Source organism: Budorcas taxicolor, chromosome 21 (genome assembly GCF_023091745.1).
Source record: "Budorcas taxicolor isolate Tak-1 chromosome 21, Takin1.1, whole genome shotgun sequence".
Classification (NCBI taxonomy): domain Eukaryota; kingdom Metazoa; phylum Chordata; class Mammalia; order Artiodactyla; family Bovidae; genus Budorcas; species Budorcas taxicolor.
Genome location: NC_068930.1, coordinates 8,797,946 through 8,817,840, shown reverse-complemented (window position 1 = coordinate 8,817,840; position 19,895 = coordinate 8,797,946). Strand labels below are relative to the sequence as shown.

General features: G+C 45.0%; 1 protein-coding gene across 1 annotated transcript in view; it reads right to left on the bottom strand.

The window, feature by feature from the left end:
- ADAMTS17 (ADAM metallopeptidase with thrombospondin type 1 motif 17) overlaps positions 1-19,895 on the bottom strand; it is a 393,371-nt gene that overhangs the window by 281,944 nt on the left and 91,532 nt on the right. Inside the window, exons 5-7 of the mRNA XM_052659846.1 lie at positions 16,533-16,616; positions 15,681-15,838; positions 6,858-6,901 (exon numbers count right to left, since the gene is read on the bottom strand). Coding sequence (XP_052515806.1) covers positions 6,858-6,901; positions 15,681-15,838; positions 16,533-16,616 — 286 coding nt within the window. The remainder of the gene's footprint in view (positions 1-6,857; positions 6,902-15,680; positions 15,839-16,532; positions 16,617-19,895) is intronic.

Below are 19,895 nucleotides of genomic sequence, written 5' to 3'. Positions count from 1 at the left end.
AAGAAGTAGAAATGCAAAAGGGCAAAATGGTTGTCTGAGGAGGCCTTACAAATAGCTGAGAAGAGGAGAGAAGTGAAACGCAAAGGATAAAAGGAAATATATACCCATTTGAACACAGAGTTCCAAAGAATAGCAAGGAGAGATAAGAAAGCCTTCCTAGGGGATCAATGCAAAGAATAGAGGAAAGCAATAGAATGGGAAAAACTAGAGATCTTTTCAAGAAAATTAGAGATACCAAGGGAACATTTCATGCAAAGATGGACACAATAAAGGACAAAAATGGTATGGACCTAACAGAAGCAGAAGATATTAAGAAGTGGCAAGAATACACAGAACTATAAAAAAAAATCTTCATGACCCAGATAACCGTGATGGTGTGATCACTCACCCAGAGCCAGACATCCTGGTGTCAAGTGGACCTAAGGAAACATCACTCACCTCGAACAAAGCTAGTGGAGGTGATGGAATTCCAGCTGAGCTAATTCAAATCCTAAAAGATGATGCTGTGAAAAGTGCTTCACTCAATAGGCCAGCAAATTTGGAAAACTCAGCAGTGGCCACAGGACTGGAAAAGAAGATCAGTTTTCATTCTAATCCCAAAGAATGGCAATGCCAAAGAATGTTCAAACTACCACACAATTATACTCATCTCACACACTAGCAAAGTAATGCTCAAAATTCTCCAATCTAGGCTTCAACAGTACATGAACCAAGAACTTCCAGATGTGCAAGCTGAATTTAGAAAAGGCAGAGGAACCAGAGATCAAATTGCCAACATCTGTTGGATTATAGAAAAATCAAGAGAATTTCAGAAAAACATCTACTTCTGCTTCATTGGCTAAGCCAAAGCCTTTGCCTGTGAGTATCACAATAAACTGTGGAAAATTCTTAAAGGAAGCTATAAACAAGGTGCAAAGACAACCCTCAGAATGGTGGAAAATAACAGCAAATGAAACAACTGACAAAGGATTAATTTACAAAATACACAAGCAGCTCATGCAACTCAATACCAGAAATATAAACAGCCCAATCAAAAAGTGGGCCAAAGACCTAAACAGACATTTCTCCAAAGAATACATACAGATGACTAATAAACACATGAAAAGATGCTCAACATCACTCATTATTAGAGAAATGCAAATCCAAACTACAATGAGATGTAACCTCACACCAGTCAGAATGGCCATCATCAAAAAGTCTACAAACAATAAATGCTGGGAGGGTGTGGAGAAAATCTTCTTGCACTCTGGTGGGAATATAAATTGATACAGCCACTATGGAGAACAGTATGGAGATTCCTTAAAAATCTAGGAATTAAACTATCATATGACCCAACAATCCCACTAATGGGCATATACCCTGGGAAAATCATAACTGAAAAGGACACATGTACCCCAAGGCTCACTGTAGCAGTATTTACAATAGCTAGCACATGAAAGCAACCTAGATGTCCATCGACAGATGAATGGATAAAGAAGTTTTGGTACATATGCACAATGGAATATCACTCAGCTATAAAAACGAACACATTTGAGTCAGTTCTAATGAACTGGATAAACCTTGAGCCTATGATTCAGAATGAAATGTCAGAAAGAGAAAAACAAATATCATATATTAATGCATATACTTGGACTCTAGAAAGATGGTGCTGATGAACCTACTTGCAGGGCAGCAATGGAGATGCAGACATACAGAACAGACTTGTGGACACAGTAGGCAAAGGAGTGTGGGATGAATTGAAAGAGTACCATGGAAACATATATATTACCATAAGAAAAATAGATAGCCAGGCAGAATTTTCTATATGATAAAATGAGCTCAAACTAGCGCTCTCTGACAACTTAGAGTGGTGGGATGGATTGGGAGGTGGGAGGGAGGTTCAAGAGGGAGTGGACATATTTATACCCATGGCTGCTTCATATTGTCGTATGCCAAAAACCCACACATTATTGTAAAGCAATTATGCTCCAATTAAATTAGATAAGTTTTTAAAAAAGATGTGTCTGGTCAGCCAGGCTGTGGAGAGACATGGATGATCATGCCTGGACCACAGAGAGGCCTGGGGGTCTGGGAGGAGGAGAGCAAAGGATCAGCACAGCCTTCAGGGATCTCCTGCGCCCACGACTCTGCACTTCCCAGCACCCCCTTCTCACCTAGGAGCCCTCAGCATCAGGATGGTGGCAGGCAAGCAGATCTTGCAGGATGAAGCAACTCAACAGAGCAAAGGCCACACCCCACAAAGGCAAGTCTGAAATATGCCCCGTAGGGACCACAGTGAGGCGGCAGCTGCTTCTGTTAGAGAAGAAGCCTGCTTTCCCAGATCCTCCTGCCTCAAGAGTTGTCTTCAGTTCTCCTTGAGTGTGTCTTCCCCAAGCTGGAGGTGAGTGGGACCCTTCTCCCCACAGTAGCCTAACAGGGTGGGAGGGTCTACCTGGCGTGATTATTTAAAAGTGTGTCCACTTGTCTGCTCAGTCGAGCTCCTGGCCAATGTGTAGCCACTTGGTGTGGCCTCATCCCTGCAGGAAGCAGGACTGCCTTAGAATCGGGGTCACGGAAGCCCCGTCACCTGTGTCAGTAGGAACCCTGCAAAGTGCACAAACGACACGTCGGCGTCTCGGGCTTCAGTCTTAAAGCTCAGACGTGCAGAGAGCACCGTCATCCTTCGCTGTCAGCACCATCCTTCCTTGGTAAAGCACCCTCTCAGCAAACCCCCAGTACACGCACACATTGTGGACGTGCCTGTGTCTCCCCGAAGGGCCAGAGCCCCCTCGCCCCCACGCAGGTCAGGGTAGAGAAAGGCAGTCACGTGATCGAGGGCAGGCCTCAAGAAGCAGTGACACGGTGGCTGAGGGAGCAGAGGGGGCCGTCCCCACAGCCTGGCCACCGACCTCTGCGCAGGCCTCGCCCTGCGGGCCCCTCAAGCGCTAGCTGTGCTGCAAGCTGGTCCTCTAGCCTCGGTCAGTCCCACTTCTGATGGATGCCCTTTCTGCTTGTCTCCACAGTTGGGAATCCTGTCTGGGGAGCTGACTAGTGCAGACTGAGCAATGTAGAGGGAGGTACTATTCATGGAACCCCGAACTCCACTCAGTACCTCAGAGATTCTTCAAATGAACCATTCAAATTTAACTTCGAAGTTTAAACTATTTTTAAATTAAACTGTTAAAAAACGGATTTAAACATTTGTAATAGTAGGCTACCTTTGGGGGCACACCTCTGGAGGACGTGAAGGAAGCATGAGGGAACCTTCTGGGGGCTGAGAACATTCCATATCTTACTATGAGTATTGCTTTCAGAGTACAGGGATATGATTACACAACAATGTGGGCCTATTTAATGCCACTGAACTATCCACTAAAAAATGGTTAGGATGGTAAATTTTATGTTATAACCACAATTTTAAAAAATAGATTAAAACTGGACTCAAAACACTCCTTTAAAATTATTTCAATAAATAAGAGATAAACTAGAAAACAAGTATAGGCATCAATGTTTTAAATCCATCAAGATTTGTACACTTTACTTCCTGTAAGTTATATCCTAAATAAAACAACAAAGCAAAAAAACAAAAACAAAAAACACTGCTACATACCAAATATAGAATGTTGATAAACCCCAAGCTTCCCCAGTTTCTCAAGGTACCAGACTATTTCATTTTCTAAAGGACTCGGGACAGCCCCTCCTACTACAGCTGGATTCTGAGATTTGAGGCAGCTGCTCAAAATCTCCTGGCATTGGCAACTGCATATCTATGTGATTCAGATTATTTTTCCACTCTGTGGGATGCTGGAATGGCAAAATCATAGTGACAGATTATGGGTACGTAGTAGCCAGGATTAGGGAAAGACAGGGAAGGAAAGGGTGATTCAGGGCCAGCCTAAGGGAACTGCTTGGCAGGGACGAACCAGTTTTGCTCTTGATTGTTGAGGTGGATGGACGAATTTACACATGATAAAATGTCATGGAACAACGGGTAAAAGCAAACCCCTAAATGAATGAATGGAAAAATCAGTGAAACCTGAACAAGATCTGTAGTCTAGTTCACTGCGTCGTCCCCATCGGTTTCCTGGCTTTGGAAATCCACTACGATTATGTGAGATGTCACTATAAGAAGCCGAATGATTGATAAGAGACTTCCCTGTACTATTCTGACAACTTTAAGAACTTCTATCATTATTTCAAAAAATATGAAGGTAAAAAAAATATAGAAGTAAACTGGACTGCTGTAAGACTTCCATAAGCCCAGTGTTCAAATTATTATTTTCATCAAATGCACCCATTATTCTTACTGGCTAACTTGATACAAGTAAATTGTGACATACTAGGATAAACGTATACTAAATAAACACCACGTGGGTTTTGCGACTGTTTTTAAAGAAACTGACAGTATGTGGTTAAGTGTCAAATGAGTAACATTATGGATTGCACTGGGTCCTCCCTCAAACCGTAAGTTGAAGCCACAACCCTCAGCATGGAGATATTTGGGGACAGGGACTTTGAAGAGGTAATCAAGTTTAAATAAGGTCATCAGAGTGGGGCTGTGATCGAAGATAAGTGGTGTCCTTATAAAAAAAGGAGGCTGGGGCACAGGCACACACAGAGAGCAGGCACGGAGGACCCTTCTCTCGAGCAGGGGATGGCCATCTGCAAGCCAAGCAGGAAGTTCCAGGAGACATCAACCCTGTGGATGTTCCCATTCTGAACTTCCAGCCTCCGGAACTGTGAGGCAGTAACTGTCTGTGTTTAAGCCTTCCAGTCGTGGTATTTTGCTATAACTGCCTAGCAGATGAATATAGGTCACACGGGGATGTGGTTTAGATGAGGGAAGGACGCATGAGAGAGCCAGCTGCTGTGCAGATATGATAGTGATATATTCAAAAAAAAATTAAAGCCGGCTCTAAATGACATAAAAGAAAACCATTTCATCAGATGCACACCAATTCAAAAATATTGGCGTCTATTCATTTGCATTCAATTTTATTCCCTCATTCAATTAACAGTGGTGACCCAGCCTCTCTAGCCCTGCTAAAGGACACAGCACACGAGTTAAAGCTGTCAGAGCTGACTTGTGAACACTGGGACAGGGTAGACAGTCCTCCAGATAGCATATGCTTTGGCAGTCCGGGCAGGGGACTGCCAGAGGTGGACATACCCCAGTCCTCTCCAGTCCCAATTAGACTCAGACGGGCATCAGCTAACCCTCTCTTGAAGCCTCCTGCACATTGCATTTGTCTAGTAATTCCATTATGGAGACAGCTCCCAAATAACAAAGCATGGATTGGCTAGTTGGTTTTTAACACTTAGTTCTCAGACTTTAGAGGATTGATAAAGTATAGTATAAAAAAATCATTTTTAAATTCTGAAATGGGGCATAAATGCTAGCTATCATTCTACAAGATTTGGAAAGACCTTATAAGTGACCTTGTCCAAAGTGACCATTTTATGGATTATGGAGATTTACTAAGGGCTTCCCCTGTGGCTCAGCCGGTAAAGAATCGGCCTGCAATGCGGGAGACCTGGGTTTGATTCCTGGGTTGGGAAGATCCCCTGAAAAAGGAAATGGCAACCCACTCCAATAGTATTCTTGCCTGGAAAATCCCATGGACAGAGGAGCCTGGCAGGCTATAGTTCATGGGGTCGCAAGGAGTAGGACTGAGTGACTTCACTTCACTGAAGGTTACCCAGCTCGTATGTGGCAGAGCCAAAGCAAAGGCTCGGGATTACCTGCTGCCAGGACTCAACGGGAAGCACAGGTTTGTAGCATCTGCTGCTGCTACTGCTAAGTTGTGTCAGTTGTGTCCGACTCTGTGCGACCCCATAGACAGCCTCCCACCAGGCTCCCCCATCTCTGGGATTCTCCAGGGCAAGAACACTGGAGTGGGTTGCCATTTCCTTTTCCAATGCATGAAAGTGAAAAGTGAAAGTGAAGTCGCTCAGTCGTGTCTAACTCTTAGCGACCCCATGGACTGCAGCCTACCAGGCTCCTCCATCCATGGGATTTTCCAGGCAAGAGTACTGGAGTGGGATGCCATTGCCTTCTCCGTGTAACATCTGAATTCCACAATAATAGATATATTCAATTCTATATCATTTTCCTTCACTTTTCCTATAATTCAGTTCCAAACTGTGCTTCTGATGGTTCAATATTTCAACCTCCTAGTGAATAGAAGTTTGTGCTACAGCAGACAAAACTGGCCACCCTCTTGGTATTTCCCCTTAACCAAGTACTCTATTCCTGCACCCAAAGACCGGTTCCAATTCAAAATCTATGAGAGGTCTAGAGCAAGCCAGACATAACTGAGGACAGGAGAGAAAGAAAACAGCAAGTGAAGGGGAAACTGGGGAAGGTGGTACAGGCTGAAGGGCTGGGGGAGAGGGGATTGGTGTTTTCCTGTGTTACATGTCAGTATTGCTACCGTTCAAGCAGAAAGCGATGGGCCTGGTGCCAAGGATGGGGAACACACCATTCCCACCACCCTGCAGTCACATCTCACCTCTGAGGACACTTGGTGAAGCTTCTGTCTCATGACCATCATGTAACTCAGTGAGGTCCCCCTCCTCACTGGTGATCAAGAGGCAACCCAGTGAGTCACCTCGGGGCAGCCTGGAGGCTCCTCCCCTGGGCTGCACTTTACATTTCTTCCTTATTAACCCTTTGTCTAGATGACTTCTGCCATAAGAAATTGCAAAACTTTGTAGGAAAGAAGAAAAGTAAAATAAAATCAAAGACCAAATTTACCAAAAACAGAGGTAACAGAAAGAGCAGAGCTTCTCTAAGGATGGCGCTTTCAGACTGGAAGGGTTATCACGTCTCCACGCTATCAGAGACTGTAGAGTTATTATTTTAACTCTAAACTTACCAACGGTGTCACAAGGTTCATCTTTGTGTACGCAGAAATCTGTCCTAAAAAAATTTTTAAAAAGACATAGTCAGGTGTGTGCAGTACCTCCAAGAATAAGAGAAGAAAACATGTCAATTAATTTTGATTACTTGTCTTGCCAACAACAAAGTTATTACTTTGTCATGAATTATAATGAAAAATAATAACTAGCAGTATGGTTTTTTTTGCCAAGATTTCCAACTGATAGGCCCAGTAACCCCACATAAGACCCTGTTTTCATAACTAAACTATTCCACACATAACACTTAGTTGCTGGAAAGACTCCATCCAATGATGGAAGTTGCAGAAGAAGATGCTTACCAAGTCATCGATCAGAGACAATTATTTGTCAGTATCATCACACTAATAGTGACTTCCTAAGTTACTCTACTTGGGCAGGAACTGGTTTTATATGCTTGAATGACCATATATCACTTACATGAGAACACAACAAAAGAGTCATTTCTAAAAGTTATATTTTGGGACTTCCCAGGTGGTTCAGATGGTAAAGAATATGCCTGCAATGCAGGAGAACCAGGTTCGATCCCCAGGTTGGGAAGATCCCCTAGAGAAGGGAATGGCAACCCACTCCAGTATCCTTGCCTGGAGAATCACATGGACAGAGGAGCCTGGCGGGCTACAGTCCATGGGGTCATAATGAGTTGGACATGACTGAGCTGGTAACACACTGAGGGTCCAGGGACTAAGACTCCACACTCCCCATGCAGGGGGCTGGGGTTCAATCCCTGGTCAGGGAACTAAGATCCCACATGCTGCATGGCGCAAACAAACAAGCAAAAAGTTATGTTCTTTAAAGCTCCCTAGGATCTCCCAGGTGTGTGGCTCTGTACAAATGAAAAGCAAAGATGCTTGAAATCTGGTATAGCCCTGGTTCTGCAGGTACCAGGGGCTCCATCTGGACCTTTCTTTCTGCCCATAAATGCCCACAGGTGGAAGCTAACCAGAGCACTTGCCCAAGACTCGGCGAGAACAGCAGTGCCTGGCCCCACGCTCATTCTCCCATGGGGACCTGTGGGAGCTCGGAGAAATCCCCCCCTCATCCACTCCAGTGAAGCTTCAGGCTGAAATTCGTTGTAAGGCACCTCTTCTCATTTGACTTAAAAAAAACTCTCTGGGAAGAAAACCAGGGCCAGCCTGACGATGCGGGCACTAAGCAATGCTGAGAACAAAAGTGGTGTCCTGCCTGGGCTGTTCACCGCCTTCCCTTTCTGACAGTCCACCCCACTTCGGCCTTCAATGTCCTCCATTCCTCTCCCACCTTCTATCAAAAAAAAATCTATTCTCAGGGAAGGGATCTCCCACTCACACTGGGGAAGACGACAAGAAGGCAGTGTAATACCATCAGCTTTCCTTTTCCCTCCCTCCAACCCACAGCACTTTCTGTCCTATTTGTCTCCATAATGTAACCTGGGCTTCCCAGGTAGTGCAGTGGTAAAGAATCTGCTTGTCAATGCAGGAGATTCAAGAGACACAGCTTCAGTCCCTGCGTCAGGAAGATCCCCTGGAGGAGGAAATGGCAACCCACTCCAGTATTCTTGCCAGGAGAATCCCATGGACGGAGGAGTCTGGAGGGCTACAGTCCATGGGGTCACGAAGAGTCGGACACAACTGAATGACTGAGCACAGAACGGAACAACGTAACCCATGCCTAACACCCTCAGCAGCATGTGGCTGCCCACATGAACGGAGCAAAACCTGCGTGTTCCCAGCACCAGCTCTGCTTCAGGCTGGCTTGAACGCTGTCAAAGATTCTACCGAGCCCCTAGACCGTAAAGTCCAGATCTGTAGGCGTGAAGATTCCACGTGGGGTTCTGAGGTACAGAATACCCTGGCCGAGCCACCGCCTCAGGCCTCCCAGGCACCCCAGACGTCCTCCGAGCCCAGAGGAAGGGGCAGCCGGTGGGGTGCAGCAGCTTGGAGGGGCGGCCCTGAAGCTGGGCACAGACAGCGGGAGGGAAATGGGCCAGGGCGCTTGGCAACCCACCTGAGTGCTGCTGACCACACTTCTAATCTTTCACAATAAACATGTATTTTGGTAATCAATTTTAAAACAGTTTTATCAAAGGATAAAAGGAAGCCTTGAAGACCCCCATGCTTTTCACAACCCCCTCCAAAACCAAGGGAGCCTCCGTGGAAATGGAGATGGAATAACCATAGGGAAACAAAGACTCGTGCCTTGCTTTTTTCTGTCAAAGATAACTTTCAGAAGACTAATTTCAGGCAATAGAGAGTGGCAAGGAAGACGCAGAGGCAGACAGGAAACCAAATAAAACTAGGGACATAAATATATTCACTGGCCTTGTATTTAACCAACCCCAACTCAACTTTCTTGACCTGACACTCCCCACTGGAATGTTCTGAGCATGTCACTCACACACACACAACCAGACTGGCCTGAGACCTTGCTCCAGGGTTTCCCAGAGCAAGCAACTGACAACTTAAAGAGTCATCCCATTGCCTCACTTGGGCAAAGGGAGAAAGGCTGTGTGGCCATTAACTCATAGGAGAGAACTGAACAGGTTGACAGGGCTGTTGAGGGAACTGGCCGCACCTCCTCCTGTCTGGCTCTCTGGCCAGCTTGGGGGAAGACGCTTAAAGGGCACGGTGTGTCCTCTCATCGCGGCCTCCCTGTAGGGAAATGGGTGGTCCCAAGAGACAGACCCTGCAGCATCCCCCGCTGCTTCTCCTGAGGAGGTAGGTTCACAGGGGGCCACGTTCAATTAGAGGCCTGCTTTGAAAGGGTCACCAAAATCTGAATCTTCTCTCCCCTTCCTGTTCAAGGTCCTTTCTTGGAAAAGGAAAGTAAAGCCATCCGCCTGCGGGGGCAGCTTCATCTCTAGGTCCTCTGGCTCCTACGTGCCAGAAGGGCTGCAGGGGTCAACAGAGAAATGGGAAAGAAAAAATAAAAAAGTGAGGGTCCCAGTGCAGCTCTCCAGTCTTTACGTCAGCTCACATTCACATTCCACTGTTTCTACCTCAAGAAAAGGCTACATGGATCTACAGGCCAGAGCGGGCTCCACAGATGTCTGAGCTGTACCATCACACAGGCCCCTCACCCAGAAGCCTCCCATCCCCCAACCTGCTTTAATGCTCTGCTCTCAGTGTCTTGAAATTCTTAACAATGTTTTAACATGCGATCCCATGCTTTCCTTCTGCACTAGGCACAAGTTACACAGCTAATCCTGTACATCACCTATTGCCTGGCATATAGTTGGGGTTTAATAAGTACTGACTCCTTTATGAAATGACTGGCATACATTTCCAGGCCACTTTCAACATTCCTTATCAGCTCCCTTGTGGCCTTATCTTTCCCCAGTGTTTAAAAATGTAACGCCACAGGTACCTACCGATCTGTCCCATGAGCAAGACCAAAGGCTGAGAGAAGACCATCCCTGGGGCTGGGAAGGGACTGGGTGGAGTCACATGGGAAGAGAAAGGGGAGGGACAGCTGGACACATCCCAGGGGTCATGCTCTGGGCTGACCACACGTGTCCCTATAGCTATTTTCCAGGAGCACAGACCTGGGTCTCGGGGGTAAAACTCCTGGCTTTCTGGAGGAGATGTGGAGCCAAAGGTGAGGCCACGACAGGTGTGAAGCTCCCTGAGGCCCAGTCTGTGCGGGTCCCGCCTGGCCCCCAGGCTCAGTCTACTGAGAGGTCCTTGCTGGCCCCACATGGCTACAGCTGCTGGAGACACAGCACCCACCACTCCTGTCTCAGCAGCTTCTGCTCGACGTGATGTCATGCTCCCTTCTCAGCGGCTGGCCATCTGTACGGCTGGTGGGTGCCCAGGAAGCTACGCTCTCGGGCTCAGCCACAGCCCAGATGGAAAACAAAAGGCGAAGAAACCACACCGGCCAGCCCCAGGACTGGAGGATGCCGGCCTCTGAATACGGCCAGCCTGCACGGCCTCCAGTTAGACCCTCAGTGCAGATTACTCTGGGGGGAAGGGCCGCTGGTCCAGCGCGGCAGCTGCCTTGCACCTGATTTCCCTGTGAAGATGTCAGCCCATCAGTATCCCAGCCCAGGGAACCGCAGCTCATAGCCTCTGATTTCTAAACGGTGCGGCTCAGTCCCATGGGCTTCCAGCCCCAGCTCTGTGGCTGCCACCCTGTCCTCGTAGGAGGGCTTCAGTGTAACGTCTCTGAGGACCCAGGAGATGGACAGCACCACTGGTTTAGTTCAGCAGCCCCACGGAAGCGAGAGGGACCAAGACTGCTCGAAAAGGAGAGAGGCAACGCCGGCAGGGCCGAGGCCTCTGCATCTCTTCTGCCTGCCGCTGAAGACACGTTGCCTTCCTAGGCCACCAGACATCTTCCTCACCGGCACCCACAACCCGTCTGCAATCAGGACCCCCACCTCCAATGTGCTTAGTTAGAAAAGCTCATTTTAAAAGATTTTTACTGTCATAAAGTAAGTTCTACGACAGTAAAACTTAGCATCTTACCCATTTTTAAGTATATAGTTCTGCAATGACAGGTATATTCACATTGTTCTGCAACATCTCCAGAACTCTTGGAAGAGTGAACTTCTGTATCCATTAAACACCTCCCTGTTCCATTCTCCCCGCAGCTCCTGGCCACTAACCATTTCTGTCTAAATGAATTTAACTTTTCTCGGTATGTCATACAAGTGGGATCACAAAGGATTTGTCCTCTTATGACTAGCTTATTTCTCTCAGCAAAATATCCTCCAGGTTCATCTATGTGATAACCGGTGTTAGAATTTCCTTCCTTCTTAAGGTGGAATAATATTCCATTTGTTGGAATACAAACAGCAACAAACACCAGACCCCACATTTTGTTTATCCATTTCTCCACTGATGGACACTTGGGCTGCTCCCACAGTTTACCTATCATTAGTAATGTTGTTATGAATAGAGGTGTATGAATACTTCTTTAAAACTCTGCTTTCAGTGCTTTCAGAAGTGAAATCGCTAGATCATACGGTAGCTCTATTTTTAATTTTTCAAGAAACTGCCGTACTGTTCTCCACAGAGGCTGCACCATTTTACATTCCCACCAACAGGGCACAAGGGTTCCAATGCTTCCACATCCTCGCCAACACTTGTTCTGTTATCTGGTGTTTTGTTTTAATAATAGGCATCCTAATGTGTGTGAGGTGTAAAGAAGAACATTTTTATGCAAGATATTTCCAGTATGGTAAATAAGCTGTTGGGACACAGGAAAAAGAGAAAGGAGAAAGCTGAATGGGAAGCATTCTGAGGCTGAGGGTGCATTCAGACTCTCTCGTGGCGTTTTGTAAAAGGCTAATTCAGAAGCTTTGTCAGCACTACCTTTGGTAACATCTATTGCCTCTGATAAAAAGGCTATTTGTTCCCAAACCAAAACCACTTGCAAGTATTTTCTCCCCCAGACAAGAAAGGAAACAGCAGGAAGGTGAATAAGCAATATAGAGGAAATTCCCCTAGGTTATTTTTAACAAAACACCAGAATTTATACATTTCATATAGTATTTATACAGACTACTTTCAAAGTAATAAACCTGGAAGTTTAGCTGCATATTCCAAAGGTGATATTATACAGAGCTCCTTTCTAGGAAAAGTTTGTACTCCTCATCGAATTATCATTTGGAAAATCAATCACATTAATTTATAGTCACATATAGACAAGGTTCCCAAGAAACCATACCTGCTCCCCAAATCAAACCCACTCTCAAAGGCTGTAGCATACGCTCAGTACAATGCTTTACCGAGTGCCCCAGAGGCTCCAAAATCCATTTCAAAGAGCATGGAAGCCTCTGATTAGTGAGTGTGGGGGCCAGAGCTGCTGGAAGAGATGGCATCCAGGGGTTCCCATCACTGACAGGGGTGGGTAAACGCAGCTTAAAGCAAGTACAAGGTTGTGCTCACCCCTTGTCTTTGGTGCCTAGTAGACTACCAGCCACATGTAAGCAATTGGAATTACTGGATAGACTTCTCAAATGTCCCGTCATACATTTAATCACATTTTGTAGAAGCAGCAAGTGTTCTCATAAGGGATCAGTGTGCTACGGACCACATTTTAACCCTTTAGACCGATGAATCATCTACACGTGTGATTAGGTGTCTCTTCGGTGTCTGGTGTTGGCAATGTGCATGTTCTAGGTTCTCTGAGAAGGCTAGTGAGCTGTAATGCCTGGTACCTGGTGCCGGAGGCTGAGACCACAGAACACATCTGGCTGCCTTCAGGACGTCATCAAGCCAGGGGCCTGTACGTGGCCCAACAGATGCAAACCGAGAGCCTTTCTGGGCTCGAACCCAAAGTCTTAAACCAGATTTAACTCCTCTTAGAGGAGTAGGCTATCTTCATGCTAAAGACACAGTAAGCTGTTCCCTTTCTCTGAACTCAAAGAAAAAAGAAAGCATTTAATTTTGAAAGCAGTTTCTTAAAAAACAAAATCTTAAAACCAAGGTTGATACATTCATTCGAAAAGTAAAAACATCAGTCAGAATGTCTGTGATCCAAAAATCTGCAAGCAATAAATGCTGGAGAGGGTGTGGAGAAAAGGGAACCCTCTTACACTGTTGGTGGGAATGCAAACTAGTACAGCCACTATGGAGAACAGTGTGGAGATTCCTTAAAAAATTGCAAATAGAACTGCCTTATGACCCAGCAATCCCACTGCTGGGCATACACACCGAGGAAACCAGAATTGAAAGAGACACGTGTACCCCAATGTTCATCGCAGCACTGTTCATAATAGCCAGGACACGGAAGCAACCTAGATGTCCATCAGCAAAAGAATGGATAAGAAAGCTGTGGTACATATACATGATGGAGTATTACTCAGCCATTAAAAAGAATACATTTGAATCAGTTCTGATGAGATGGATGAAACTGGAGCCAATTATACAGAGTGAAGTAAGCCAGAAAGAAAAACACCAATACAGTATACTGACACATATATATGGAATTTAGAAAGATGGCAATGATGACCCTGTATGCGAGACAGCAAAAAAGACACAGATGTGTATAGCGGACTTCTGGACTCAGAGGGAGAGGGAGAGGGTGGGATGATTTGGGAGAATGGCATTAAAACATGTATACCATCATGTAAGAATCGAATCGCCAGTCTATGTCCGATGCAGGATATAGCATGCTTGGGGCTGGTGCATGGGGATGACCCAGAGAGATGTTATGGGGAGGGAGGTGGGAGGGGGGTTCATGTTTGGGATCGCATGTACAGCCATGGTGGATTCATGTCAATGTATGGCAAAACCAATACAGTATTGTAAAGTAAAATAAAGTAAAAATAAAAATTCAATAAAAGAAAAAAAGTAAAACACTGTATTTTAATCTAGTGGGTTAAACTGTCATGAATCATTTCCACATATTTTCTAAAAGGGGATTTTGGTAAGAACACATAGTACATTTTATTTACATTACTGAGGTAAAACAATCAAGGAAAATCAGTTTTTTCAAGAGAGATTTGAGACATAGGAAAAAATTAAATAGCCAAATCTATACCTACAGTGAGTTGAATTGTGTCCCCCAAAAGACATGTTTAAGTCCTAACCCCCGGTCCCAGGGAATGTGATCTTATTCAGAAAGAGAGTCACTGCAGCTGTAATCAAGTTAAGATGAGGCCACGCTGCATTAGGCTGGGCCCCAATCCAGTGACTGGTGTCCTTACAAGAAGCGGGAAACAGGGACACGGGGAAAACACCTGGGGACGATGGGGGAGAGACTGGAGAGATGCATCCACAGACTGGGGATGCCCAGGACTGCGGCCGCCTCCGCAAGTTAGGGAGGAGGAGGGATCCTGCCTCCTGGCTTCAGAGAGAGCAAGGCCCTGCCCACACCTTGACTTCAGACTCCTGGCCTCCAGAACTGTGAGAAAATACATTTCTGGTTTTTTGAAGCCACACATTTTGTGGTAGTTTGTTACCGCCGCCCTAGGAAACTAAAATAACATTGCTGCCATCTACACAGAGAGATGCCTTTGATTACTACTGCCCAGCAGGGTCCCTGGCTCCCCTCTCAACCAGGAAGAGTACATCCAGCTCTGCAGACGTGAAGCTCAGTTCCTGGCTTCAAATGGAACCTCTCTGTGAATTCCATGGGCCTCTCTGCCTGCTGCTGTGTCCTGAGAGTGCCCATAGATGGGGCTGTGCACAGCACACACATTCACCTACACGGACTTCTTGAAGCTGCCTTGCACGGGCTCCGTTGCTTTAGTCGTGTCCTACTCTTTATGACCCCGCCAGACTCCTCTGTCCATGGGATTCTCCAGGCAAGAATTACTGGAGTGGGTTGCCATGCCCTCCTCCAGAGGATCTTCTTGACCCAGGGATCGAACCATGTTTCCTACATCTCCTACACTGCAGGTCGATTCTTAACCGCTGAACCACTGGGGAGCATAGACTTCCCTCAACAGGAAAACTGGGGCATCCACTCCCTCCAGTTAGGAAGCAGCCTCATACACAGGTGAGCTCTTTTCAGTCAGCATTATATTTGGTGTTGGGAAGAGGTAGTAGACAAATTTTCTTGGTTTTAAGAGTCTTGGGTAATTAGAAATCAGTAGTTTTATATTCATAACAGCAACAACAATAATAATAGCTAATACTTTTGTCCTTACTTTGGGCCACTATGAAAGTGCTTCCCATGCTCATTTAATCCTCACATCTCAGAGGCAGAGCTATCATTTATCCCCATTTTACAGATAAGGAATTCAAGGTTCAGACAAGTGGCCAAAGGTCTGATTTTCAAGCCTGGATTTCTCTCCAATGGGAAATGCCTTCCCTCTCACGTCTGCAGCTCCAGGCCAAGTCCAGCTTTACCTGGTCACGAATACAGCAGCATCCACGGGGGGCGTGTCGTCCTTGCCTCCTGGAACCTGGTTGTTGCCGAGGTACCGTGCACCTCCGTACTCTTCATTCTGCCAGTGACAGAAGCTCTCCAGGGACCGCTCACCATGATGCCCAATGGACAACTTGGCCTAAAAGAAATCAGGGGGCAGTTACAGAAGCAACTTCCCAGGGAAGCCAGAGTTTATGCTCAGACCACAGTGCGGTTATTAAGGAAGAGACAGCTGCTCACAGGGGCATTATTCAATGTCACCTACCCACAGTGCTGGTAGGCAGATGCAGAGACCCAGAGAGAGGCTACCGGGGCCTTACCTATAAGTTAGGATGAAGACTATCTCATTAAAGAAAAGCTTTCTTCTTTTTGGCAAACTGAACAGCATACCCAGCGTTCTCATCTGCACTGCCTAACTCTTTAGGTAAGCAACACTTTCGTAAGGAAATGTACTCAATCAAGACCAGAAAACAGTGCTACAGTGCAACCAAATTTGGCCTGAAGCTTGGGTATAGCTCCAAAAGGCTAGCCGTGATCCCAAAGATCTCAGCGTCAACTCTGCACCCGGGAGACACGGGAGAATGAAGGCGGGGGGACAAAGGTCCACTGCTCAGGGTTCCCCGAGAGGCTGAGGTTACGTGCACACCAGTAGCAGTGGCTGTCCCCCGCCCACCAGGCATCCCTGGTCCCTGGCCTAGGGCACACTGCTGCCACCTGCAAAGCCAGGGACAGAGGACAAAACAGAACACCTGGACTCCTCCTTGGCACTCAACAGCCATTAAGAAGCCTAAGGACCAGATACGTTTTCTGTAACTGTGCTGATGGAGACTTACAGGACGTTGTCGTAGCAGGACAAGCTTGGTAACCTGAATGTTGACTTTAATTCCAAGGCTCTGGTGCTGAAACATATTGTATACCTGCCAAGAGAGAAAAAAAGGAATGTAGAGAGATACAAAAAGTGAAAAAAAAAAAAAAAACCAACAGCAGTATCCTAAAACAAACAAAAGATATTAGATAAAAACTAAGGATATCTGAACAAACTATAGACTTCAGTCAATAATAATCAACAACACTGCCCCATTAGTTATAATAAATATATCATATTAATGTAAGGTGTCAATTACAGGGGAAATTGTGAATGAGAATTCTATGTACTGTCAATTTTTTAATAAATCTAAAACACAAAATATAAATGAATGAAATATAAATGTATTCATTTATAAATTAATGAAATATAAATTATGTTCATTAAATGTTAATTACTTAAAAATATTTTTTAAAAACTGTGTTCTTCCAGTACAAAAAAAATCTAAATATATGATTTGCAATCATATATAAATATATGAAATTCAAATTTCAATGTTCATAGATATTTATCGGAACAAAAAATACATACATGTAAGACATATAACCCAGATTTTATTTAAAAGGCCTTCTGAGACAGAAAAAATTCCCATAAATATAAATTCCTCAAAAGAAACTTGCATAACAGGAAACTCTGGAATCACATACATGTGAGGGCATACAAGCTTACATGCAAAGACCAACTGGAAATAAGCTGGTTGGAAAAAAAATGCATAGGATGGGTGAATTTGAAAAAAAAAAAGAAATGGTGTCAGCTGATTCTGGAGTTTCCTGCAGGAGGGTGAAGAAGATCTTCATGACGGGATGGGCAAGGTCCGTGCCTGTGGCCCTCTGCCACGTGCCAGTCTGCATCATCCCTAACCCTCCTCACAACCCATCACGGTGGTGTCTCCACCAACCTCGATTCAATGAAATAAAGCCACTTGCTCAGGACTCACAGTCAGTCAACTATGACCATAATCCAAACCTAGCCTTGTCCAGCCGTAAAGACCACATTCCTATTTTACCTGAAGTCCTCATTCTAGCCAAAGTTTGTCATGAGATACAGTAACAGAAAAGCATATGCCCCCTTAATTCTGCACCTCTTGTTGGTAGAACTTAAGTTACAGGGGTCTCAACATCAAAAAATCACACAATTCAAGGGGAAGGATAGGAAAAGCCAAGTAAGACAGAAGAATGAAAGTTGATGTAGACAGAAAAAAAAAACATTGGATTTGAGGACCCCCAGATCATGACATCCTCCTGAGTTCCTTCTCAGGAGAGAGTGGGATTCAGGGAGGCAGAGCGGACTAGGTCATAAGGGTAGCAGTATAAGATACAGAGGGAAAAGGTAAGAACCTTTTAAATATTCCCTTTTCCTTTTAAATTAGGCAAATACTTTTGTTTCATTATGTCCTTTTCCCAATGTTATTAATATATAATTGCCTTAGGTTCAGGTATACAAAATAATGCTGATGCTGGGAAAGATTGAAGGCAGGAGGAGAAGGGAACAACGGAGGATGAGATGGTTGGACGGCATCACCAACTCAATGGACATGAATTTGTGCAAACTCTGGGAGACAGTGAAGGACAGGAAAGCCTGATGTGCTACAGTCCATGGGGTCGCAAAGAGTCGGCATGACTGAGCGAATGAATAACTAACATGATGATTATATATCCTATATACCACAGTATATATAATATAGTAAACATATACATATCTCAAAATGATTACCACAGTAAGTTTAGTTAACATGCCTCACCCCACACAGTTACAACTGCTTTTCTTGTGAAAGAACTTTTAAGACCTACTCTTAGCAATTCTCTAGACTTTCCTGGCGGCTCAGGTGGTAAAGAATCTATCTGCAATGTGGGAGACCCGGGTTCGATCCCTGGGTCAGAAAGATCCCCTGCAGAAGGGAATGGCAACCAACTTAAGTATTCTTGCCTGGAGAATTCCACGGACAGAGGAGCCTGGCAGGCTACAGTCCATAGGGTCACAAAGAGTCAGACACAACTGAGAGACTTTCACTCTTAGCAGCTTTCAAATATATGATACCATAGTACTGTTAACTACAGTCACCATGCTGTACACTACATTCCCAGGACTTATTTATCTTATAACTAAAAGCTTGTACCTTTGACCATCTCCACCCGTATCCCTACTCTCAGCCTCTGGGAACCACCAATCTGTTCTCTGTATCTATAAGTTCAGTTTTTTTTAGATTTCACTTATAAATGAGATCATACTGTATCTGTTTCTAACTTACTTCACTTGATTTTGAATATGTTACTTTTTTCCTGATAGACATAATCTAGAGGGAGAATTTTTTAGCAGGGGCCTGAAAACTCTCTCTCCAGGACATCAGCAGCAACATAAAGCAATGGCTGAAGCCAACAGCGTGGCCACAGTTAATCCAGGCCATGAGAAGCTGGACGCAGCACTGGGCACGGAAGCTGCAGAAACCAGGCACTCAGTGTCTGAGCATCTGTGCAACAGAGGAATTAGCTGTGCCAGTGCTTGGACTTTTCTCTTTGAAAACTATTATTAAAGCAAAACAATCTTTGTGTAATTTAATATTCTTTCCCACAAGGAAAAAGACAACATATTCAGTTCTTCTGTTCTCACTCCCTCCTTCCAAAACTTTTTCTTTCCTTAAGAACAAAATTGCAGTCATTTTTTAAATTCTGGATCATCTGTAGGCCAATTCTGAAGTCATGCCTTAGCTACCTATCCCCAAACCTGGGTGAAGAAAGGAAAAGCACATAACTTTTTCCTTGTTTCGATAGTCTGAGAACCACCCAATGGCTATAAAGCAAATTTTTCCAGAAATATTCAGCCTTAGGATTGGGCCCAAACTAGAAAACCTCAATTCAAAACATGAAAACTGGGAAGAATAAAAACTTTAAATTATGAGGGAGAAAATTCAAGTCACAGAGGGTTTCAAAGCGCAATCGAAACATTGCCTATAACAGTAACACCAGCCAAAGACATTAAAGAATGCTGCAGGTTTAAAGGAACAACACAGGAAACCAGTTCTCAGGGTGTTCTGACACAGCCCCTGAAAGCAGCATAAAGAGTGGGGCCTGAACGGAATGATGCAGGTTTCAGCAAGGACAGAACCATAGGGACACAATCCCTCCGCAGTATTGCTGCGTTTTTCCTGTCTACCTGAGGACAGTTCAGCACATTCTGTATAAGGCTCAGGTGCCATCCTTGGAACAAATACACAAAAAATACGTGAGCTGGAGCAGGAGAAAAGCTTCAGGCTCCAGGAGCTGGGATGGAGGGCGAGATGGGGACCTGTTTAATGAGAACCGAGTTTCAGTCTTGCCAGATAACAAAGTTCTCA